This window comes from Nothobranchius furzeri, chromosome 6, assembly GCF_043380555.1.
Source record: "Nothobranchius furzeri strain GRZ-AD chromosome 6, NfurGRZ-RIMD1, whole genome shotgun sequence".
NCBI classification, from domain to species: Eukaryota; Metazoa; Chordata; class Actinopteri; order Cyprinodontiformes; family Nothobranchiidae; genus Nothobranchius; species Nothobranchius furzeri.
Genome location: NC_091746.1, coordinates 36,288,428 through 36,314,132, shown reverse-complemented (window position 1 = coordinate 36,314,132; position 25,705 = coordinate 36,288,428). Strand labels below are relative to the sequence as shown.

General features: G+C 44.2%; 1 protein-coding gene across 5 annotated transcripts in view; it reads right to left on the bottom strand.

Annotated features, from left to right (window-relative positions):
• pam (peptidylglycine alpha-amidating monooxygenase) overlaps window positions 1-25,705 on the bottom strand; it is a 42,882-nt gene that overhangs the window by 4,115 nt on the left and 13,062 nt on the right. For all 5 annotated transcript variants that reach the window (XM_015974334.3, XM_015974340.3, XM_015974349.3 and 2 more), the window contains 14 exons: window positions 21,687-21,778; window positions 21,349-21,432; window positions 16,175-16,223; window positions 15,805-15,872; window positions 14,415-14,495; window positions 14,255-14,331; window positions 12,088-12,191; window positions 10,082-10,269; window positions 9,542-9,592; window positions 5,354-5,483; window positions 4,994-5,110; window positions 4,831-4,903; window positions 3,881-4,091; window positions 419-622 (listed from right to left, as the gene is read on the bottom strand). In XM_015974334.3, the coding sequence (XP_015829820.3) occupies window positions 419-622; window positions 3,881-4,091; window positions 4,831-4,903; window positions 4,994-5,110; window positions 5,354-5,483; window positions 9,542-9,592; window positions 10,082-10,269; window positions 12,088-12,191; window positions 14,255-14,331; window positions 14,415-14,495; window positions 15,805-15,872; window positions 16,175-16,223; window positions 21,349-21,432; window positions 21,687-21,778 (1,529 nt within the window). The remainder of the gene's footprint in view (window positions 1-418; window positions 623-3,880; window positions 4,092-4,830; window positions 4,904-4,993; window positions 5,111-5,353; window positions 5,484-9,541; window positions 9,593-10,081; window positions 10,270-12,087; window positions 12,192-14,254; window positions 14,332-14,414; window positions 14,496-15,804; window positions 15,873-16,174; window positions 16,224-21,348; window positions 21,433-21,686; window positions 21,779-25,705) is intronic.

Genomic DNA, 25,705 nt, shown 5'->3' with positions numbered 1-25,705 from the left:
ATCAGGCTGCTGCTGTAACATGTCATAGATGCACCCGGTGTGAACTGGGGGCGAGAGATATTTGCCATTTTTTCGGCCAGCTAGACTTATTTTCTTTGTTTTTTATCTTTCAACTCAAAATCAGTTTCAACTCTCCACACACACACAACAGCTCTAATTCCCAGTTTCACTCCACCTCGCACCTCCCAGCATGTGACCATAACACACATCATGAAGTCATTATGGTCTAAAGCAGATAAAAATCTTGTAAAATTAATTATTTAAATTTTAACTGAGAAAACTCTAAAATGAAATCTGAGACACAAAAAAAAAGTCCAGACACAAAAATGATCCTCACAGTCACTACTGGTGTGTTTTACTATTCAATGGTAATGTGTCATTAAAGAGACATGTTCTATGTCTCAACATTAGTTCATACCTCCAACAGGGCTATAGGTGATGGCAAACAATTTCCCTCCAAACTCGTCTTTTTTTATTTCCTTGACAAACTGTCCTGTTTCAGCGATGAAGCACTGGATGCGTCCATTCTCTCTGTCAGCTACACACACTTCTTTTCTGTCAGGAAGGAAGACCAGACTGTGGGGGATCTGGAAGGGTGTCTGTCTTCTTCGGTCTGATGAACCTTTATATAAAAATAATAGGATAACAGGCATGAAAATGTGCCAGTTGTGTTATTTATTACATTAGCAGTACTAGTATACAGCTTTGGTCAAAGGTTCTGAGTACGACAAATATTATTTAACATAAAAGACCCCAAAAAAAACTGAGGTTGAGGGAAATAAAATAGATTTAGAAAACTAATAATGGATTACACCAGTTTAAAATGATCGGGTGGCAGACCAAGGCGGGAGCCTTGGCGGTCCAATCCCCAGACAAGAAAACTAGTTTTTGGGACATGGAACGTCACCTCGCTGGCGGGGAAGGAGCCGGAGCTTGTGGCAGAGGTTGAGCGGTACCGGCTAGATATAGTCGGACTCACCTCGACACATTGCATTGGCTCTGGAACCCGAGACCTGGAGAGGGGTTGGACACTCTACTTTGCTGGAGTTGCTCCGGGTGAGAGGCGGAGGGCTGGGGTTGGCTTTTTGTTAGCTCCGAGACTCTCTGCCTGTGTGTTGGGGTTTACCCCGGGGGACAAGAGGGTAGCTTCCCTGCGCCTTCGGGTCGGGGAACGGGTCCTGACTGTTGTTTGTGCTTATGGGCCAAATATCAGTTCAGAGTACCCACCCTTTTTGGAGTCCCTGGGACGAGTGCTAGATAGTGCTCCATCAGGGGACTCCATTGTCCTGCTGGGGGACTTCAATGCTCAGGTGGGCAATGACAGCTTGACCTGGAGGGGTGTGATTGGGAGGAACGGCCCACCTAATCTGAACTCGAGCGGTGTTTTGTTATTGGACTTCTGTGCAAGCCGCAGTTTGGCCATAACGAACACCATGTTCGAACATAAGGATGCCCACCGGTACACTTGGTACCAGGGCAGCCTAGGTCACAGGTCGATGATAGATTTTGTAGTCGTATCATCTGACCTGCGGCCGTATGTTTTGGACACCCGAGTGAAGAGAGGGGCGGAGCTGTCAACTGATCACCACCTGGTGGTGAGTTGGATCAGATGGCAAGGGAACATGCCGCGTAGACCTGGCAGACCCAAACGCATAGTGAGGGTCTGCTGGGAACACCTGGCAGAAGAACCTGTCAAGACGGTCTTCAACTCCCACCTCCGGCAGAGCTTTGACCACGTCCCGAGAGCAGTGGGGGACATTGAGTCCGAGTGGGCCTTGTTCCACTCTGCGATTGTCGAGGCGGCTGTTGCTAGCTGTGGCCGTAAGGTGGCCGGTGCCAGTCGTGGTGGCAACCCCCGTACCCGCTGGTGGACACCAGAGGTTCGGGGAGCCGTCAGGCTGAAGAAGGAGGCCTACAGGGCGTGGCTGGTCTGTGGGTCTCCGGAGGCAGCAGACAGGTACCGGATAGCCAAGCGGGGTGCAGCAGTGGCAGTTGCCGAGGCAAAATCTCGGGCGTGGGAGGAGTTTGGTGAGGCCATGGAGAAAGACTATCGATCGGCTCCAAAGAGGTTCTGGCAAACTGTCCGGCGCCTCAGGAGAGGAAGGCAGCAACTCGCTCACACTGTTTACAGTGGGGATGGGGAGCTGCTGACGTCAACTGAGGCTATAGTCGGACGGTGGAAGGAATACTTTGAGGAGCTCCTCAATCCCACCAATGCGCATTCCGAGGAGGAACCAGAGCTGGGAGGCCTGGGGATGGACTGTCCGATCTCGGGGGCAGAAGTTGCTGAGGTAGTCAAACAACTACACAGCGGCGGAGCCCCGGGGGCGGATGAGGTTCGTCCTGGGTATCTCAAGGCTATGGATGTTGTAGGGCTGTCATGGTTGACACGTCTCTACAACATTGCGTGGTCATCGGGGGCAGTTCCTAGGGAGTGGCAGACCGGGGTGGTGGTCCCCATCTTTAAGAAGGGTGACCTGAGGGTGTGTTCCAACTATAGGGGGATCACACTCCTCAGCCTCCCTGGAAAGGTCTACTCCAAGGTACTGGAGAGGAGGGTCCGATCGATAGTTGAATCTCAGATAGAGGAGGAGCAATGTGGTTTTCGTCCTGGCCGTGGAACTGTGGACCAGCTCTATACCCTTGCAAGGGTGATGGAGGGGGCATGGGAGTTTGCCCAACCAATCCACATGTGTTTTGTGGATTTGGAGAAGGCTTATGACCGTGTCCCCAGGGGCACCCTGTGGGGGACGCTCCAGGAGTATGGGGTGGGTGGCTTTCTGTTAAGGGCCATTCAGTCCCTTTACCAGAGGAGCGTGAGTTTGGTCCGCATAGCCGGTAGTAAGTCGGACCTGTTCCCAGTGAGGGTTGGACTCCGCCAGGGCTGCCCTTTGTCACCGGTTCTGTTCATCACTTTTATGGACAGAATTTCTAGACGCAGCCGTGGTGTGGAGTGTGTCGAGTTTGGTGGCAGGAGAATCTCGTCTCTGCTTTTTGCGGATGATGTGGTCCTCCTAGCTTCATCCAGCTCTGACCTTCAGCTCTTGCTGGGTAGGTTCGCGGCCGAATGTGAAGCGGCTGGGATGAGGATCAGCACCTCCAAATCTGAGACCATGGTTCTCGACCGGAAAAGGGTGGCTTGCCACCTCCGGGTCGGGGGAGAGGTCCTACCTCAAGTGGAGGAGTTTAAGTATCTCGGGGTCTTGTTCACGAGTGAGGGTAGGAGGGATCGGGAGATCGACAGGCGGATTGGTTCGGCGTCTGCAGTGATGCGGACGCTGAGCCGATCTGTCGTGGGGAAGAGGGAGCTGAGCCAGAAAGCCAGGCTCTCGATTTACCGGTCGATCTACGTCCCAATCCTCACCTATGGTCATGAGCTTTGGGTAATGACCGAAAGAACGAGATCGCGGATACAAGCGGCCGAAATGAGTTTCCTCCGTAGGGTGGCCGGGCTCAGCCTTAGAGATAGGGTGAGGAGCTCGGACATTCGGGAGGGACTCGGAGTAGAACCGCTGCTCCTCCGGATCGAAAGGAGCCAGTTGAGGTGGTTTGGGCATCTGGTCAGGATGCCTCCTGGACGCCTCCCCGGGGAGGTGTTTCGGGCATGTCCTGCCGGCAGAAGGCCCCCGGGTCGACCCAGGACACGTTGGAGAGGTTACATCTCCAATCTGGTCCGGGAACGCCTTGGGGTCCTGCCGGAGGAGCTGGTGGACAAGGCCGGGGAGAGGACGGCCTGGAGCTCCCTAGTTGGGATGCTGCCCCCGCGACCCGGACCCGGATAAGCGGAGGAAGACGAGACGAGAGACGGGATTACACCAGTTTAAAATGAACACACATTTGTTGGGTCATTAGTTTCCCTTCATGAGCCCAGTCAGCATACCTGCACCCCACTGAGACAGGTATTTGCCATCAGCAGAAAACTTCAATATTCTGGCGTTACAGTAGCCGTCAGACACAAAGATGTCCCCAGTCTCTGTGTCTACAGCAACATCCGTGGGTTTGCAGAAGTGGTTGATGTCACTTCCTGGAGTGAAAGCTTCTCCCAGAGCCAGTAAGATTCTGTCTCTACCATCACTGTCCACTTTCAACACCTGAAAAAGTTACAAAGCAAGAGAACAGACGTATTATGACCCCTGCAGCTGAATTTAGAATCATCTTTAGATGAGCTATAATCTTCCTGGGAGAACCAGAGAGCAGAGCGTTACAGTCAATGAAGGAAGTAAACATTAAGAACGACACCCTGTGGTCAAATGTGGGTACTGCAGTCCATGTTTCAAAATGAACGAGCGGCTGTTATGATTTACTGAATTTGATTGTTTTCTAATTGTAAACGAGTGGACTTGAAGTGAACTGTATGTAGGTGGATTAAAAGCAACTTTAACTGGATTGATTTAGTATTGAATGAACTGGGATGAACTGGATAGCGTGCATTTGGATTTCAGGTTAGAACTGTTCTTTTAGAACAGCGCCATGAAATGGTCTCACATGATATAAATAATTCAAATTGCATTAACCTGAACTTAGTGCAACTAAAAACATCAAAGGTTTTGATTAATAAGGACATTTAGGGAAAGTAAAAACATACAGCAAACTGACTTTAATTAGTAAAACCTGCTAGTTATTCAGATGTGTAAACACTTGTGCTTCCAGTTCAGAGGGAAGTCAACAAACAATAACAGTTATTATAAATCAGTAATTGCTAGCATGACTAAAACATGGTGATAATAAAGTCTGTTAAATTATCCAGCAGTGGAAAAGAACAACATTAGTAGAATATTATTCGTTTATTCAGTGGCTGCAGCCCTAATAGTCAGTCAGATTAGACCATACCTGATGAAGAGCAACATCAGTCACCCAGTAGTTATTGTCCTTGTCTGTAGTTATACCATGGGGCAAGTAAAACCTAAAAACCACAAAATTATTCATTATCAAACAACCATTGTCTCTGTAATACTTACAATAGTATGACTAAAACACTGAAACGCATTCTTACATGTTTCTGCCAGAAGCCTTCAGGATTCTGCCATTGGACGGGTCAACAGCTAAAATAGTGGACTGCTGAATAGGTCCCAGGGACCTCTGCAGGTACCTGGCCTGATTGTTAAAAGAACTGAAAACACAAGCACACACTCACAAGTAAATAAATAAACCAGGTTTGTTACTTTTCATTCTGTTTTATTTCCACAGGACCTACAAATAGTTTTGTACTGACATTTATGTAAATGATAGCGGCAGAGAGATACCTCGCTAAAACTCTTTACACAAAGTCTTTCCTAAAAACAATATGTACTGAAGTCTTTCAACAAAATCTATAAATATAGAATTGGATCTGTCAAGAAAACAAGCCACTTACTCCATCCCCCAGCGGTGGTCACCTCTGTGAAAAATGACCAGGTTAGAATTGGAGTCAAGAGCAAGTCCTGAAACCTGACCCAGCTGAAGAGAACTCTGTGGCCATGATGAGACCTGCTCCAGATGATAATCTACAAAGAGAAACACACCAGTCAGTTCACTCAGGGAATTTCAACACACACACACACACACACACACACACACACACACACACACACACACACACACAGTTTTTTATATATATAAACAGAGAGAGAGGACCTGTAAGTGGCATTGACCCGATGGGATGGATTGCTATAAACAACACGGTGTAAAGGCAAACCAAACAGAGGTGTTATATTTTCAGGCATTCCCCATCCGATCGAGTCCCCCTGGAACATCCTGGTGTGAAAAAACCCTAACACATGAGTGCATCACCTCTAAAATAGGGGCACATCTACAGTCTATCCATTAATAAGTGTATTATAAACTCAGTTTTGTACTAAGATGTCAGAATGAACTCCTTTTTATTTAGCATCTCATTTCTTAAAAATAAAAGTTCCTGTGAGGAAAGAAAATACAGATGGCTTCGTAACATATATCCATAAAAATAGGAGCAAGTCTTAGGTCCAATCCCAGTACTCGCACTGCGCCCTGCGGTCTTCAGCAAAGTGCACTTAGAAAAAGTGTGCAGTAAGACTTCGAGTGCACAAGTGTGCAAATAATTGCCCAATTGAGAGAGACAGGGAGCATTGCGTCATCGACCGCAAAGCATGCCGGGATGCTGGTCCCTGTGATACTTTTTTAAAAACCTTTATTAAGAACTGTCAAACAAACAACTAGGGCTGCAGCTATCGAATATTTTTGTAATCGAGTACTCTATCGAATATTTTTTTCGATTAATCGAGTACTCTAATAAATTACCCTTTTGTATTTGTAAACCATTATATCAAATAGCATGTTATAATTATGAAAGACCTGTTAAAATGAGCAAGCAATTGCCAGTTATTCTTCAAGTTTTATTCAAAATTAGTTTTCAAAACTTCAGCACTTCAACTTTACTTCAAAGTAAATAAATGGCTGTGCAAAAAATAAGTAAACAACCTGAGCCGATTTTCCCCTCGTGCGAGAATCTGCTAGCCTGCAAGCCAGACAGAAACTAGGAGGATAACTGTTGAAGTAGCGCTGCGAGCGGCTGCGGCCCAAACAGAACCAGAACCGCTCACGGTGCATGCGCAAACAGCTCGCCGGCTGTTTCCCTATTAACACACGTCCGTTTTAATTTCAACACGTTTTTACTCACACAATAACAAGGATTGTCGAGAAAGCATGTTTGCTGTGGTTTTGTCAAATTATACTGATCACAAAACATTTATTTACTTTCTTTCGTTTTCCTCTCATAAATACCCATGTCCTCCTGCAGCAATCCCGAGGGACAACAAACATCAATAACACAATAAAAAGTCCGACGTTTTGTGTAAAAATGCTATTTTTTAGCACATTTTAAGTCCGACGTGTTGCTACCAGACGTACGGTGTGAGCTGAAACTAAGTGCTACAAACGAAAAAGTCGCACAGTGTCCGCAGAATATATAGAAAAACAGGCTAAAATGCATTATCTTGTAGAGGCTCCGAGTCCGCTTGCAGAAGTGACATTTACAGGCGCTGCAGCAGCATGGAGGATGTGGTGTTGTGCTAGGCTAAATCCATTTTACAGTATTTACACTGGAGTACGTTTTCCGCCTAACGACGTGAAAAATGGTCCCACATCTTGACATTTTCTGTCTTTTTCGCACTCCACCGGGGTCCACGTTGTCCGCCATGGCTTAAGAGAAAGTTAAGTTACATTCGCTACTCGCGTGTGCAGTCCAGTGGGCATGTGCGTCACTTATTTCAGTCCGGGTGAAACATGACCACGGGCGACTGCAAAGCCACGAATTAATTAAATATGAATTAAACGAATCCTCGAGGCAGAGAATTTGACTCGAGGATTTTTTGTACTCGAATTATTCGAGGTACTCGAGGAATCGTTTCAGCCCTACAAACAACCAAACAATTATTTGAAATACATTTACATTCATTGCTGCTTTAAAGTTTCAGAGCATCAACTAATCGTCTGAAAATCATCGCATTGACGCAGACTTGTGTGAAGTGCGGATCAAGGGCGCAAAAGAAGTGTGATCAACTTCTGCACTTGAGAATCGGGACACCCTACGCACTCGCACTTCTGGTCGGGGTCGCGCAATTGAAATGCGCAAGGGTGGACATGCGAGTATTGGGTTTGGGCTTTACTCAAACACAAAAATACCACTTGCTTGCAATGATTTAGGTATGTACTGCCCCCTATTGCCAAGGATAATACACACAGTCACTTTAAGGTTAGCAGCTAGAAATTTTGTCATCATCAATTTGGAAGTTGGAGTATTTTGAATAACTATCTCAGGTCAGAACAACTTTAAACAGATCTGTTCAAACCAAACATATAGCTTCTATTATGGAGTTTAACACTAGATTTGAATAACAACAATCTTAATAAATTTGCCAAAAGCAAAAGTAGGCTACACTGTGATTTTTCACTATTTATTACAAGCAGCGTCTGCCTCATTATCCCTGCCTGTGCCTGCTTTGAGATAAGTTTTCTCTTGAAACGTGTAAAAAAAATTCCAACATCAAAATGAAGCCTTGCAATCTGCAAGAGGAGATTTCGAATCCTCCTAAATGTTTGATGACATTTTAAAACTCCTCCATGAAACCTGTTTGCTTTTTGTCTCCAACAGTTTTAACCCACTGAGATCCTGGCTTGGGTCCCTGTTCCAGCAAACTTGATTCTCATTTATCAAACATTGCGTAGAATCCTTACTAAAACCGTACTTAAGCTCAGCAAAAAAAATGTTCTTACGCCAAGCAGGTTTGTTATCTATCAAACATGGAGTACGCACAGCTGCACGCAATCTCCGCTTCATAAATCAGAAACTATCTAGAAAGTTTCTCAGCTGCATTTTTAGTCACATCCCGCCCTCACCACGCCCACTTTCTGCCATAAATGGTCGATGCAAAGTGCCTTGTGGATCTCATGCATTTACATAAGCCGGCTGTTGCAGCATTTCGATCACAACCGCAGATCAAGGCAGATCAAGGAAGCACTATTTCACAAGCAGAAATTCAGGTACTTGTGGGTGAGGTGGAGAAATGAAAGGAAGTGTTTTTGCAAAACAAATAAGAGAAAATCCACGGAGTGGCACAGCGTTGCTGAAGCCGTCAATGTTGTGAATTCTTCAGAGAGATCTGTGGCGGATATAAAAAAAATTACCCGATCAGGATTCTATCCCCAGACTCCCAGGTGAAAGTCACGCGCGCTAACCAGTCAGCCAGATGGAGATCTCCCTTGTCCAAGTAGCCAGGGCGCATGATCAATTGGGCCACAGGACACACACTGTCACAGACGCATGACATTCTGTCTCAATCTGTCCCCCTGCGGATATTTGGCATTCCGTATTCTGCGCTTCAGGGTGTGTGTGTGTGTGTGTGTGTGTGTGTGTGTGTGTGTGCATGTGTGTGTACGCGCTTGTGTGTGCGTGTGGGGGGTCTTGTTTTATGTGAAAATGAAGCAGTACAAGTGATAATGCTGCAGGATTTCATAATTTTATCCTTCTCAGCAGCAGCACTGCAGGTGCTCTCCATGTCCAACATGTGTGTAAGCAAGGTCCTTAGTCAACTTAAAGTTGCGCACATTTTTCCGCTAAGTTTTTTTTTCATAAATCCCAAAGTTTGCGTGGAAAGTTGCTTAAGCAGTTTTTCAACCCCGTTTTGTGCGTAAGCAAGCTTGATAAATGAGGCCCCAGAACTCCTCAGAAGCATATTTACCCAACAATTTACTTTTAAAGCAGCTAAATATCTACAGCATACAGACCATGTGAAAACAGAGTTCCAGGGTGGGAAGACTCTGGTATTTAGAGAAAACAAGATGTGATTTGAGGCGTAGTCTCAATATGACAAAACGTTTTTTTTTACACAGTTTCATGGAAATTATCATTTAAAAGCTTCATTTAGCAAATTAAATTTTTATGAATTTCTTGTATCAAGCTAAGTTTACCCTATTTGCTATAAGTTTGCTATTTTTCATTGTTTCAGATGCAGTTCTGTTAGAATGTAAGGAAATTACCCTTTTGGAGAATGCGTGTGGTTTGTTTACGTCAAGACTTTGAACATACCCTGATCCAGAACCTTGTCTTCATCGCAGGTGTTCAAGAGTGGCGTTTCATCTTGAAAAATAAAAAGAAATTTTAGTTTTCATTTTGTGTGAATTTGAATATACCCTTAATGACCAGAACTACCGCTTGTTAACTCTGTCAACCAATCAGATGGTAGCAACTCAGTACATTTATGCACATAGACATGGTGAAGACAACCCGCTGAAGAAAAACATGGAGTATCAAAATAGAGAAGAAAGCAGATTCAAGAGACCTTTCTCCAGGCTAAGCCATGGTGCATCCTTGGCACATAGAACCCAACTTTTATTTGCTTCCAACATCGAATGAATCATGTAACCTTCTGGCGACCAACACCTACAAACTATCCAGTTATCTGAGATGAGCTTTTACACAGAGAACTTCTCAGACTTCCTGTGTACATGGCTTACTACTCTCATAGTTTAGGTTTAAAATACTACATTAGTATAATTTTGAAATAGATACTCTTGTGCAGAAAAGAAACATTAGGAACAAATGAAAGACTGAAGTGAAAGATTGTACCTGCAGTGTGCTCCATATGCATCTTAGAATTCATTTGAGGGACCGTGATGGGAACATTTGCCTCTGCAGGGATTGATCTAAACAGTTCCTTAGAGCCCGGTTCCATGCAGTTCATAAAGGGAATGGCATGTTTGCTTTCCATGTAATACATTATATAGAAGTTGCACATTTCATCAGCTGAGGTACCACTGCGACAAGAAAACAAGCACACAAAACTAAGTAAGAATACAGACAACAATGGTACTGGTTTCTAGTTTTCAGCTTTAAAAGGAAATATTATGACTTTTTTTTCTCTTAAGGTATAGTTCTATTTTCTGCACTATTTAGTTTATTGAGAGCTTGTTTAAATGTGTTCAATTGTTACTGATAGCAGCTACATGTAAGTTTCAGTTGCCCTTTTGACTGACATGTTGCTGCAACATGTAGGTGTAGATTCTCATTCATCCTGCACATGATCATCCTGAGGGTTTAGTTAAAAACAGCTGGACTTGTCTGGTTATCTTGAAGAAGTTTTGCCTCTCACCCTAGAGGATTCTTGGGTTGTAAGCAGGAGGCTTAGACATTGTGGTCAGAAACAAAAGCCGTTTTTACAAAACAATGCCCTCAATTTGCTGCAACGTTGTGGCGTCATATGAGAGCCTTAGGTTGTTTATAAGTGGTCAGAGTGAGGCGATAATGTGGTGCAATCGTGTCCTATTGACAAAAGATTACGCGATGGCGGTATAAAAGGGGTATGGGGGCGTTCTCAGCACTCCTGTTTGCCGTCTCAGCTGATTTTATTTGAAAAGCAAAACTTACAGCCCGTGTTTACTTTTATTTTCAATATAGTTGCCGGCTGTTCGGCAGTAGCTCCCTACAAGATTATGATACCGCCCTCTGTTGTGCCAAGGAACAATCGGCGTACAGGCAATTACCGCAATATTACTACCAAGCGAGGCAGAACGAATGTCGCAAAATTTGCACATCGCCATGCCAGCACGGTGCATTTATTAGAAACACCACTGTGGTAATATGACGCTGATTTGCCGGCATGGTGTGTCTTGTGAAAAGTTGAAGAAGTTCAGACTATTTCACCAAGTAAGACCTATGGTTAGCTAATTTAAAATATGTAATGTTTTTGAACCCTGCCTCTTCAAAGAATCAAAAACGAGAATCGATAGGAACCGGAATTGAAACGTGGCTTGCCAGGCAACATAAAAATATAAGTGACAAAACGTTTCTTAACCCTCCCACTGTCCTAATGGGTGTGACCCCGTGAGGAAAGTTGACCATTGAGCAGGATTGATGGTTTATCCCTTGGGTCCACGTGGCAGGGGTGAGGTGGTGCTCACTCCTCACTCCTCACCCCTGCCACGTGGACCTCAAGGGATAAACCATCAATCCTGCTCAATGGTCAACTTTCCTCGCGGGGTCACACCCATTAGGACAGTGGGAGGGTTAATTCAATTTTAAAGCATTTCTAAGTGTTTCATATAGTGTGAAGAGCAAACGTGTTTTCTACATACCTGCATGCTAAATTTCACAAGCAATGATTATTAAATCCAAAACCTGTAAATCTATTATTGATATTTACACAGCAGAACCAGATTTCACCAATTGTCCCAATCACACTATCAGAATAAATGTGAAAACAGATTTTTTCTGTAGTTGCACCCTCTAGACATAAACATATTTAATAAGAAAGATTTTTTTAAATGCTTCATAAAGAGGAGATGTTTTGAAATGTAGACGTTGAAATAGACACCAGATTTCCTAAATAATGACACAGCAGCCCCTTGGTGCTTACAAGCTAGAAAACAAAAACAACTTCATAGATTTTTACTGTTTTTTCTGCATCTGTCTCACTTTCATCCTGATTTGTCAGACTAATGTTGATGAAGATCTTATTATAAATGAAGAAACATGTTCAAAATGCAGAATGGGCAAAAATGACCAGATCAAAAAGCATATTCACCCACTTTTTGTTCTTTTTTTTTTTTTTTTTTATAAAGTTTTGTAAAACTCACCCAATGTATGTTTTGGAAGATCTGCCCTCACCAGTAAACACACATCTGGCAGCAATTGTGTCACCGTACTGTACATTCACCTCTCTGTTAGCAGGATAGAACGCCTAAACAAAAAACACATTCATCCCTTAGCAAAGAAACAAACACATCCCCTTTCTGTTAGTGTAAGACTCTACAAAACAAAGCCAAATTTATGGGCTCGACACACGGGAGGTGACAAACGACCGCGATAAGCTAAATTTGTCACTGTCGCTTTTATTACCTGACACACGGGAGGCGATCCGCGGCAGCGGCCAGCGGCAAAGCCGTCTACGCGTTCTGTTCCATGGCGAAATTGAAACTTCCGTTGTTTTGTTTGGCTGTGTCAGGTTGGAGGGAATTAAGGTTATTTAAGCGGTTCAGAGTTAAAAAAAAGTGATGTTTCACAAGATGCTGCTAGAGTTATGTGAAATCTTACTTCTGATTTTACTATATAAAACATAATAATAATCAACTTCTCCTTCATGTTTGCTCAGAGGTGTACGGAGCATCCTGTCCGCTCATTGGTCAGTGAATGAAACCTCCGTTGATTGGTCCTCGTCCGAGCGATAGCGATGAAAAGTTGAAAATATTTCAACTTTCTGGGATCGCGTCGCTGGGTCACCTGTGCACGACACGTGCACGAGCGCAAAATTTCACACACACGTTTTTCGCGTTTGGCTTGGTAGGAGGGAGACCCGCGATTATCGCTTTGTCGCGCATGTCTCATTGAAAATGAATGGAGGAGAGGCGATGTCGCCTCCCGTGTGTCGAGCCCATTAGCCTTAGATTAGGCGGGTTTTTAAGATTAGAACTGATCTTTTTTATTTCCACAGGATGTTCAATCATCTCTGTGTAGCGTCCATTTCTGACCTAAAAGGCCCTGCTCTGTTTTTCTCTGCTCAAAGCAAAACCAGAAGTCTCTGACACAGAACTAATCTTCATGAGATATTACTCAAGGTCTCATGCATTTGCTTCTAAACTTCCAGCTCAAGAGAAGAATGAAGACAAAGGACTCTTTCTTTTAATAAATCAGAAGAACTCTATTTTTAATAAGCTAATCAAACAAAGTGTTAGTCAAATAATAAAATGTGAACCAATTTGTGAAATGAAAATGTTTATAATCAGTAGTTATAATAAGTAATATAACTTTAAATGTTTCCACTAGAGACTGATCCACGTAATGTTAAGTCACATGACACATTTCCTTTTCTGACCCAGTCAGACTCTTCCAGATCTGACGGAGGCATGGTTTTGGTGGTACTTGGTAAATCTGTCCCTTTTTGATTCAACCGTAAATCAAAACATCCAAATTATAAAACTATGCCCACGTCACCTTAAACTTCAGTTCAAAGCGTTCTAGAGAAGTTGTCGGAGTGGCCAATCCGTAACTTTCCTCTTCAGCCGAAAGAACCAACGACAAGCTGGATAAATCTGTTTCTGTTCCAACTGCTGCAACGGTTCCTTTCAGAATAAAAGCTGAACCGTTGACCCCTTTTTGGGTCTTGCTAGATGCCAATAAAACTGTCGTGACCTCAAGACAGGACTGGTCAGCAGCCGCGGCTGTGCTACGGGCTTCGGCTCCAGAAAGGTCCAAGCTGGACCTCTACACCTCCTGATCCAGACAGGGACTTTTGCCAAGGGTACGCAGACCGACAGAATGGCATCTCAATGTGAGTTATGAATCTCCAAACCAAAAGCTTAGTGCAAAACATCCTCTTCACTCCCATTAGAACTAATCATTTCTCCAGATTTGCTGGTTCTGAACAACATTCCAGACTACACCATTCTCCGTCTCACTTCACCTTAGTTGCACCATACTTTTAGTGTTTAAAGTTAGTCTAGTTTTAATTTGTTTAGTAATAAATCTTTAAACTTTTAAAACTTGACTCTCTTTCTTTTGTCTCTGAGTTAATACGAAGTGGTTACATAATCCCTGCAATAAAAAGTTCCAAACTTATGGTTCAAGTTATCCAAATATCCATAAGATTGATTTCATATTTCCTATGGAATCTCACATCTTATGGTTCATTAAATAATATGTTAATTTAATCGTTACATCTGTCATTGTGTGTTTTTTGGGAGGCTAGCAAAACTCCCATTAAGCTAAAGTTCATATGCAGAAGCGCTTTGAGCAGAGGTTACTTACCTGAGGTAACTGTGGAGATTGTCGTCCAATCAGGCTCCACTTTCCGTTCCGAATCCTGTAGCCACTTACTACTTTACCTGTGAAAACAAATCCCCTATCCACACATTAATTCATGGACATGAACAAAATCAGAAACAATGATTCTACTAACGTGACTCACCAAGGCTGTGTGTGTGTGTCCTGAAGGCAAACGGGTAGATTGGATATGAAGTATAATCACAAGCAACATCTGAATTTGTCACTACAAAAAGAAAACATTCATTTAAGACTGGCATTATTTTATAGTCCATGTCCTTTCATTTTATGCATTTCAGTTCAGTTCAGTTCTGTTTTGGCCAGGCGTACTGTAGATTAATGCCTCTATTGCACCTCGTAATTTTTATCTTGAGAGGCGCCATATAACAAAAAATGTATTTTTCTTCTTCTTTTTCTTCTACTTCTATTGTTTTAGTGGAGTATGAATGAGACTAAAAGTTTATAAAGTTATTTTAAAGGCAACAAGAAAAAAAAACTGTTATTTGAATCTGCTTTTTCAGCTTTTTATGTCCCATAACACCTCCCAGAAGGCAGGGTGATGAAATAATTTGTTAGCATGATGAAAGATGTTCTTGATGGTTCATGTTGATTTGATGCGCTGTGAGGTGGAAAGGTAAGCAGTCACTGTTGGCCTCATCTGTCTACAGCTAAGCAGCCCCACTGTAATGGAGAACCTTCTCATGGTGGGACAATAGGTCACCTACAAGCGCTTCTTTGAAGCTGCTATAATGGATTTGGAAAACAAATTAACTTACGTAAAACATTTTTTCATGCCTCTTAACAAAAATCTAACAATGAAAAAAATTAATAAATTGGTTCTCTCACATTTGTCTAAAAAACCCCACCAATAACACTTTTGGAACCCATCCATTGGTTGGTCTCGCAGAACTGCCGCACTTCCCTGGGTCCTCCATTCATTACGCACTTGTGTATTTATTCAAAACTCTTTCTCTTACTATTTCTAAAAAGGGGGTGGGTGCCTAGTGTTAAGAGTCATGATGTTGTTTGTGTTCTATCTGTACAGAACCTGGACCTCATTCCTGTGGGTGGAACCATCTCCATCCTCAATAAAACAGTCACTGTGGTGTCATCTGCAATTCTGATGATTATGGAAATCTGAAAAGGAACTCGTCAAAAATAAATAAATAAACGACTTTCTCCCAGGCCTCGGTAGTCCAATCTCTCAACCTTTTGCAGAATCTCAGCCTGTCCCCAATTGGTTTTAGGGCACTGAGAGAAAAGGCCTCTATGCTTTCTTAATATCAGACCATCCTCAAAAAAGTCTCCTCACCATGTTTCCTCTGCAGTCTTCCTCACAAATTGAATGGAAATTAACTTTTTGAGATTGAGTTCATTGTCATGGAAAGGGAAGCACAGTTTTTAGATAAATAAATTGCTCAAATCATAACATAACACTCTTGTTAGGTTCATACATACCACCATGACAGAAGCCAGCAATGATAGAAGAAAAGCATCCTAATTTAGACAACTATAAAAATGGGCAAAAGGCACACCTCTTTTTCCTGGAAGGATGACCGTGTCCATAGAAATGAGCAGGTACATGCCAGCAATGAACGGCTGCCTTTAGGAAGGAAAATTAAAACAAAACTGGTTAGTAAAATGTGAGCTTTAATGTCCCACATGACAACTGACTGAACAATCATGTCTGTGTACATTTCTGTGAACACCCCAACAGTAGACTGTCCGGTTCTAACACTATACAGGTGACAAGAGAAGCAGGCACTTAGGATGCATGGAGCAAAATATTTTTTTAAAGATTACAAGTAAAAAATAAAAAACACAAACATGTGGTTGCTTTTGCACAGCACTGAAATGATTCCCAGAATTTAACTCAAACATGGACTCCACTTAGTCCAAACTTACGGTTTAGTAGTCATTTTTAAACTTAGTCCGGAGCAGTCTATGTGATGATCTGTAAGACAGTAGAGGGTGTATTAATTTTCTTTCCAACATTATTGGTCCAACTGCCTCACCAATCACCTGTACTATGTTACAGGACTGAGTGTCTGACAAACTGATCTGTACTACGGGGTACCACAAGAAGGTTCTGGCTTCCACCCTGAGTGCTACAGAGTCAGGGTCAACTCTGTATTTAAAACTTTAGGTTACTGTCGTAACTCCGGTTCTCTGAGTAACATGAGTGAGATGTCTCACTATGGGATACGCCCCTCCGCGGATTCCTCAGAAGCACGTATCTCAATACGCCAATCCTGATTGGCCAGTGACCGTGACGTACGCGTCACCTGCTACTATAAGTAGCAAGCGTCCCAAAGCGTGCGTCATTCAAGATAAACACCTCTTCTTGCTTCGCCCAGCAAGAAGGGTTGTCTAGTAAGACATCTCACTCACGTTACTCAGAGAACCGGGGTTACAATAGTAACCTAAAGTTCTCTTTCTTAACATTCGTTTCAATGTCTCACTATGGGATATGGAGACTCCCGTACTGCCAGACAGCTTATCCAGCGATCACCAACCTACAGGGGTACGTCTTGGCCTGCTGAGGACCCCACACCCAGAATCGTGTGGGTCATAGCAAGGACAGAGACTTCAAGCTTATAGAAGCGTGCAAATGCAAGTGGAGAAGCCCAACTTGTTGCAGCACAAATCTCCTGGACAGACAGCTCTTGAAAAAGGTCCCAAGAAGCAGACAGGCCCCTAGTAGAATGGGCCCTGAGCCCTACAGCTGCCTGAATGCCCTGACAGGAGTAAGCCAGAGAAATAGCCTCCACAATCCAGTGGGAAAGCTGCTGCATTGTGACAGGTTTTCCCTTACAAGGTCCTCCCCATGACACAAAAAGCTGGTCCCCCATGCGAAAGTTCCCTGTCCGATTAACATACTCCTTGAGCGCGCGATTCGGACACAACTTGTGCAACTGCTCCTCCTTAGGAGAGGAGAAGGGTGGTGGGTAGAAAGCTGTGAGGAGAAAAGGAGCCCACTACCTTAGGCACAAAGGCAGGGTTGGGCTTCAGGGACACCCTCATGTCATCTGGTGCAAACTGGGTGCAGGATGGGAGCACAGAGAGAGCCTGTAAGTCACTGACTTGCTTTGCAGATACCAAAGCCAGGAGTAGCACCACCTTAAGAGACAGTATCTTAAGGTCCAGGCCATCCATAGGCTCAAATGGAGGCCCGGAGAGGGCCTTCAGCACCAAGGACAGATCCCATGAGGGCACCAGGGGTCGAGACACAGGGAGAAGCCTGAGTGCACCCCTCATGAAGCTACACACCAGGGGGTGTTGACTTGCCAATTTCTTCCTAAAACCCGAGCGTTGGGCGGAAATGGCTGCTAGGTACACTTTAATGGTGGAGAAAGCCTTCTTCCCATCCATCAATTCTTGCAGGAAAGACAGAATGACATTTACTGGGCACTGGGAGGGTGAGATATCCCTGCCCTGGCACCAAGCTTCAAACACCCTCCATGAAGATGGAAGATTGAGCTGCCAGCTTGGGACACTAGGTTCCTGCGAGGTGGCAATTTCCAAGGTTGGCCCTCTAGGAGCTGGAAAATGTTCACCAACCAATGCATGGCTGGCCAGTATGGGGCCACCAGAATGAGTGTGTGGCGCTGAGCTCGTACCCTCAGCAAGGTGGGTGGTATCAAGGCCACTGGGGGAAAAGCATGAAGCAGTGCCGATGGCCAGTCGTGCGCCAGCGCGTCCATGCCGAGTGGAGCGTCTTGGTCACGCAGGGAGAAAGACAGTGGACACTGAGCATTCTCCTTGGAGGCAAAAAGATCCAATACGGCTTTGCCGAACCGGATCCAAATTTGTTCCAACACTGCTGGATGCAGGCTCCAATCCCTGTACAGGGGTATCCCTCTGGACAACAGATCCGCCCCCCGATTCAGAACACCCCAGACGTGGGTGGCTCTGATCGAGAGAAAACGTCTGCTGCACCATTGGATCAGTCTGCGTGCCAGCGTGTGTAACGGCATGGAGCGCAGCCCGCCCTGGTGGTTTATATAAGCCACAGTCGTGGTGTTGTCTGTTCTCACTAGGACATAATGGCCAGAGAGAAATGGCAGGAAGCGCCTCAGGGCTAGAAAGACCACGAGGAGTTCCAAATAATTTATGTGTGTTCCCCAGAGCTCTCTGCTCCACACACCTTTGACAGAGCGACCTTCCAGGAGACCCCCCCCCCCCCCCAACCTGACAGGCTTGCATCCGTTGTGACCACTTTCCTCACGAGAACCAACCCCAAAGACATCCGCTGTGCCAAGAGGGAGGGGACGCACGCTGCAGAGACCGTCACCCTGTGCGCTCTGTGGCACGCTGGAGAAAGTCCCAAAGAAGCCACCCAGCGTTGAATATCTCTCATGTGTGGACAGCCAAGTGGTACTACAGAAATAGCCGACGCCATGAGACCCAGATGTCTGAGGCACAATGCAAACCGCACCGAACTGTGTAGGCAGAAGAGCGCCAGGCAGATTGAGAGCACGTTCACGCGCAGTGCCAAGAGACGGGCCGTGAACGCCTCTGAGTCCAGATTCAGACCTAGAAAGGTTATTTTCTGAGAAGGGAGTAAAACACTTTACTGCAAGTTTATTCTGAAACCCAGACCACACAAGTGATGGATCACAACCAACGTGTGTGACGTGGCCTCCTCTCTGGACCGTGCCAACAGAAGCCAGTCGTCTAAATAAGTGGCCAGTCGAACGCCCCCCTCTCTCAGTGGGGCAATTGCCGCCTCTGTACACCTGGAAAACACCCTTGGGCTCAGCGAGAGGTCGAAGGGGAGCACGGTGTATTCGTAACACATTCCCTGAAAGGCAAACCTCAGATATTTCCTGTGTGGAGGGTACACGGGAATGTGAAAGTATGCGTCCCTCAGGTCGATTGTAGTGAACCAGTCATTCTGGTGAATCAGATGCAAAAGGGTTGAGAGCGAGTATTTTGAATTTGTACTTTCTCAGGGATTGGTTCAGGGCCCTCTGATCCCGGATCGGGCGAATACCGGTCCCCCGGCCAAAAATTCCTTCAGGCACAATTGGCATGTCCAAAATGTCCTCCTTCTCTCTATCAGAGAGGTTGGTGAGGTTCAGCCATCGTATACGTTCCTGAAGCACCATCATGCTCAGGGCTTTACCCGTGGCCTGGACTGCACAGCACTGCACCCGCAAGCAGATGTCTGTCAGCACGGTGATTTCCTCCCACACCTCCGGGTCCTGTTTCGTATTCATGTCTTCACAGAGCTTGGCTTGGTACGCTGAGAGCATGGAGGAGACATTCAAAGCTCAAACCAGGCAGGCGGCAGCCTTGTACGCCCTCTCATTTAGCACCGACTGGAAGCGGTCCGTCTTTGCAGGGAGAGCGGGAGGTCTGGAGGACATTGCAGAGAGCCGTGGGTGCAGGTGGGCTGCAACCAGCAGTTCCATCGGCTTATGCATACCAACGAAGTCCAGCGAGGAGGCTTCTTGGACAGGAGACCTGGAGCTGAAAGGGTGTTTGTCGCAGGATGATCTAACCTCTTCGAGGAGCTCCGGGAAGGCGGGCAGAAGAGGCTTTGCCGCCCTTGTGGCCTGAGGAAGCTTCTTTCCCTCGTAGTGGGATCTGACAGCTTCAGTGACCACGGTGGGCCAGGGGATGTTGAGCCTGGTTGCAGCGCATCTGCAGACTGACTGCATGTCCAGGTGGGCGGCCGGAGAAACCGCTTCATTCCTGGGGAGAGGACGGAAAGCTAGGCATAAAAGCCTGAGCGAGGGGGAGAAAAACGTCATCATCCTCGTCCTCTTCTGAAATGAGGAGTTCCGAGGTGTCCTCGTCATCTCCGTAGTCCAACTCCAACACGTCCTTGACGGGTTGGCTCGGAACTGCCAGCTCGAGCTGGGAGCCCCAGACGGGCTCGGCACACGGTTCCGGGAGGGCATGTTTGTCGGCGTCCCCAGGCGGTGGCCCAGGGGCCGGCAGGCATGGGTCCTTCCCCGACAGGCTAGCTTGAAGCGTTAGCCGCCGGCGAAGGCTCTTCAGGGTGAAGCAAGCACAGCTCTCACATGACCCGGGAACTTCTAATGCTAGCTGGGCATGTTCCAGCCCAAGGCAGCCAGAGCAGACCTTGTGTGGGTCTTTGCTCGAGATTTTTTTCCTGCAGGTACAGAGGCGAGCTCCTGCGCCATCAACTCCTCTGGTGGGAGGAGCGGCTCCCATGTGAACTAACTGGTGTGAACAGGTGCACTGGGGTGTGCTGTGCCCCGAACCTATGGTGAAGGTCAGGACAGTAAGTTAGCGTTCAGCGATGGAGAGAAAATATTAGCTGGCTCCGTCTGTGAACAGTTGAGCTAACTTACCTGAGAGATAAGCGACCACCGAAGCGAGAAGAGGTGATTGAATGACGCGGGCGTTGGGACGCTCGCTTCTTATAGTAGGTGACGCATACGTCACGGTCACTGGCCAATCAGGATTGGCATATTGAGATAAGTGCTTCTGAGGAATCCGCTGAGGGGCGTATCCCATAGTGACACATCGAAATGAATGTTAAGGAAGAGAACATTCTCTGGTGACTTCACATGTGAAGATGGCAGAGAGTGTGGATGAATGACATAGGACTTTGCGGTCTGGTACCACCAGAACCACCTCCTACTGGTGGATTACTACAAGCTCAGCAATGATGGTCAAAATCCAAAGAATGGACATCTGAGAAACTGAATCTTCAGTCAGGTCCTTCAAGATGCTTTCTACTCGTTTACACTGTTCATCTGATGCTGGGACATTATTGGTCTTCTTTTTTCTTTTTTTAAAGCATATACTGTACATATATCAGACAAATACAAGCAAAAACTATCAATACATACAAATAAGATAAAATAAAATAAAAGCTTTGTAAAACGAAATAATCTGTTTTTTTAAACCTGTGCTCAGTAATGTACCTTACATAAAAATTTATGACAAAAAGACTGATTTCCTCTGTAAAACAAAGCTTCATTTGTTTCATTTATTACTTTTCAGAGGGAAAGTCTTTCTTGAAAAAAGTCTTGTTACTGACATTACATTATTAACAGAATTTTTGATCATGTAAGAACTGAATACTTTTTAGCACTTACCTCTGAAGGAGCTGACGTCTCCATAATGAATCTGCAGCACAAAATAGGCCATTCCTGAATTTTTTCCAACTCTAAAACCAACATCTGATGAAAAGACAAAAACAATCTGTTCAGAAATCATATCAAAGTAAAGACAACAAACAAACTAAACCAAATAAAATAACATAAAAATAATTAAACAGATTTTTTGGGGGGGGGGCCTACGTGTTCCTTCCTCCAGTCCTGGGGCCAATCCTAGTGAAGTCTATGGGCTAGACCAAGTCACATGCTAGCATATAACTTTAAGTTAGAGAAGAGGTGTAATAAAATAGGTTATCAATCACCTATGTGAGTCTTACCTTTGGGTAGTTTTGTTGGAGGTGCATTCCGTGCCCAGGCATACATAATAGAGGCTTCATCCTTACAAGTACCTTGTGAACTTCCGCAGTCCCTGCAGAAAACAAAATAAGAAGAAATACATTACTCCCAATGCTTACTGCAGAATCTGGAAGGAACAAAACATACAGGCACACCTAAAACAAACAATGACAGGCTATTTATAGACAACCAACAACCAAACCCAAAAGGTTTTATGGTTTTGTAAATCTATTCTTCAACAAGGGGTGTTGCTGGAGATAAAATCTGAGAAAAAGCTGAGGAAACACCCTGCTGACATGCAGGCCTTGAAAGCAGGTAAAGAGATCCAGAGCTTTAAAATTAACCCACATAAACCAGCATGAGTATTCCATCACTTTTCCATAGTTCACGGACAATAAAATGGACTATTTATAGCTACAATTGCAAACAGTGTGTGAATGAGACCACTGTTGTGTTTTCACTGAAAGCTGGCTCCACCTAGTCTCTAGTTTTGCTCTCTATCTGGACAGACTAACACCCACCAATGCAGACAGAGCAGTGGACAGATCCAGTAAGTCCTTAAAAGGTATACTGTGTGTGAATAATAACACCAACATGGTGATACAGTGTAGCGGAGACAATCTACATAACTAGAATTTAACGCTGTGCTATTCAGATTCTGAGAAAGATCAAACAATTTGGCTTATGAACTTATATTTATATATTTATATAATCGATAGAAGTTCATACACCAACTGGCTTGGTCTATATTTAATCCAAAGATTAATATTTAATTTAAGAGATTTAAATTAATAGCAAAAGTTTATTCATTAAATCAGAAGATTTAAAAGGAATCTTTGCTCGTTCAATAACCAAATATACACCATTCTGTGTTTCATTTCAAAGAAGAGTCAGGTTTAAAAAGTTAAGAATTTATTGCTAACAATTTAAAGATGACAATTTAAAAGACAATTTATAAATGATAATTTTATAAAAACTTTGATATTAAAACTTGGTATTAAAAGCAACCTGTGTCTGAATGAAAACTAAAATAAAATGTGTGTGTTTGGATGTGTGAATGAGAGGTCTCAGAAAGGTTTCTATCAGAGAGAGAAAACGCGTTCTGGGTGAAAGAGTTGTTTTGCAGCTGAACTAAGTTATTTCTTAAAGAAACAGCATTCGGACGCAATCTGTCGGAAGTGTCTACCTCACCCAGTTAGGAGACCCCCTTCTGGATCCGAGATGTCAGGTGGGATGATGAACCCCCAAGCAGGAGGTGGGTAGAAGAACCTTGGTGCGACCAAATTGGTCCTGAGATGTCTCCGGGTCACAACGATTGATGAAACTGATTGCGTCTCAAAAATCAATAACTCTGAAGGAGTTTTGCGTCAGCTGGTTGCAGGTGGCGTTTATTGGAGCAACTCTATCGGCGTGACAGAACAGCTTAGTGGAGGCTTCGAGCGGCCGTCTCGATCCTCTGGGACTCTCGTGCCACGGAGAGCTTTTTGGTGAGCTCAAGAAACCGAACTTGAACTGAGGAGATTAGGTTTTAAAAAACCTCAGGACATGCCCTCTCAGAGATAGAAAGCTTTGGTTATGGAGCAAAGACATGTGAGAGCAGTTACCTTTAACCTGAATTCAGTGTCCTGCGTGGATGACCTTCTTTACACTGTTAAACATTACTGATTATCATAAATCATAATTATTATTAACCCAAGAATAATAATTCATTTGAGTAATTAAATACATTTATAATGAACCATGATGATTATTTATGAGCCTTGTAATAGGACAGTGAAAAGAGTTTATTAAAAATTATTCTTTTAAATCTTGAAGTGTCCTTCATCTTGCGGACGGAACAGCAGTCAGATAAAAGGCAGTCAGATTAAAGATGGTTTACAGCAGACTTTATGTCTCCTGTGATGGACAATCTGTAAATAGAAGTGTAGCCAGGACAGCGTGACCCAGCTGGGGAAGTGTGACCTTTGGGTCACAAATGAGGCCATTCATGTCGCTACAACAGCAACAGTGCAGTTACGACATCCTTCTCCCTTCACTGCCACTCTGATAGTAGCTGTGTACGTTCCTCCCAGCTATACACCAGGAAGCTCCGAACCAACAACTTACATCATCGAAAACTTGAATCAGCTGATAATGATAGTTTGATTGTGTTTGGTGATGATTTTAATCATGCAAACTTAAAAACTGCATATTCCTTTCGTTACCAGAGGGGCAAACACACTGAGTCTGGAGTTTACAAAGGCAGCTCCTCGACCACACCTCAGAGCATAATATCATGTTTCTCTTATGTATGTCTCAGCAAACAAAACTGCAGTAGGATTCAGAGTCTGGCCTGTAGCAGCATTATTACTTCATTATCATGTGAGTACACTAACTCAATTATAGTCTGCATAGATAATTGCATGAGTGACACTACACTCAGCAGTACCAACATATATGTATATGTGTGTGTGTGTGTGTGTGTGTGGTGTGTGTGTGTGTGTGTGTGTGTGTGTGTGTGTGTGTGTGTGTGTGTGTGTGTGTGTGTGTGTGTGTGTAACGTCACATAATGGCCTAGTTTTAAGACTCACAGGTCAGATACACAGCCTGGGTCACCTTGCCCTGGTTACTACTCCAACTTGCAATATAGTCCTTCACAGGAGACTTAAAGTCTGCTACCATTCCTTTAATCTATGCAGCTGTCTGCTTATCTGACTACTATTCCATCCACAGCAAGAAGAGGACATTTCAAGATTTAAAAGAATCATTTAAATAAACTCTTTTTACTGCTAATCATCAAGGTTCATTATAACTAGGGTTGTGACGTAACTGGTGTAGGGATAAACCCCGGTAAAAAAGTTATAATAATAACCGTCTTGTTTTTTAAAAAAAAATTATCTCGGTGGATTACCGTGGCTGCGGTGTAGGTGCGGTGACCCTTACCAGCCACCGTATCATCTGCTGAAGTCGCCGGCGGTACATGCACACTTTGATGTTTACAACCAAAACTTTCTTGAAGCTAAAGCTGAGATAATGACCAAAGGAGGAGACGGCAGCGCGCAGGACATTTATTATCCCTCAAAGAAGACAAAGTGGGAAGTATGGGCATCTTTTGGATATTTGAAGAATGCCGAGGGACAGTTGATAGAAGACGGCTATCCTGTTTGCAGCACGTGCAGAAAAAGTGTCTGTGAAAGGCAGCAACGCTTCAAATCTCATGACACATCTGCGTGACCATCACCCACAACTCTACAGTCAACGCAAGGCAAGCTAACGTTAGCATTTTAGCTAAAATGCGTGATCCGAGGATTTGGGTTGAGGGAGAATGCAACGAGTCGCTATATAAAGCAGCCGCAGCACCGCTACCTGCATATAAACCATGCACCCCCAAATTGAAATTACGCTATGCTTAGTCAGCTCACACAGGTCACAGTAACTAAGTTAAAGGTAACTTGCGCTCACATGATCTTTTCCCATAACACCAGAACGGCTGCCCAACCTTCTCTAGAACTCACTCGCAAATGACGAGAGTTCTGTTTTAAAAGTTGGCTATTATCATTTCTAACGAATCAGGTTTTGACATGTAGAAGGACGGTTTAACAAACCCTCAGAAACACGCCTCCCTGGTGATAGAAAGTTCTGGTGTTATGGGAAAAGATCATGTGAGCGCAAGTTACCTTTAACTTGGTTATTGTGACCTGTGTGAGCGGACTAAGTGCACATGATTCTTGTCATAGTTAAACATTACTGATTATCATAAATAATTATTAACCAAAGAATAATAATTCATTTCAGTAATTAAACACAGTTATAATGAACCTTGATGATTAGCAGTAAAAATAGTTTAAATGATTCTTTTAAATCTTGAAATGTCCTCTTCTTGCTGTGGATGGAATAGCAGTCAGATAAGCAGACAGCTGCATAGATTAAAGGAGTGGTAGCAGGCTTTAAGTGTATTTATTTATGTATCAGCCCTGGTTTGTCATACACCATCTTCTCAAAGATGTTATCTAAATAATGA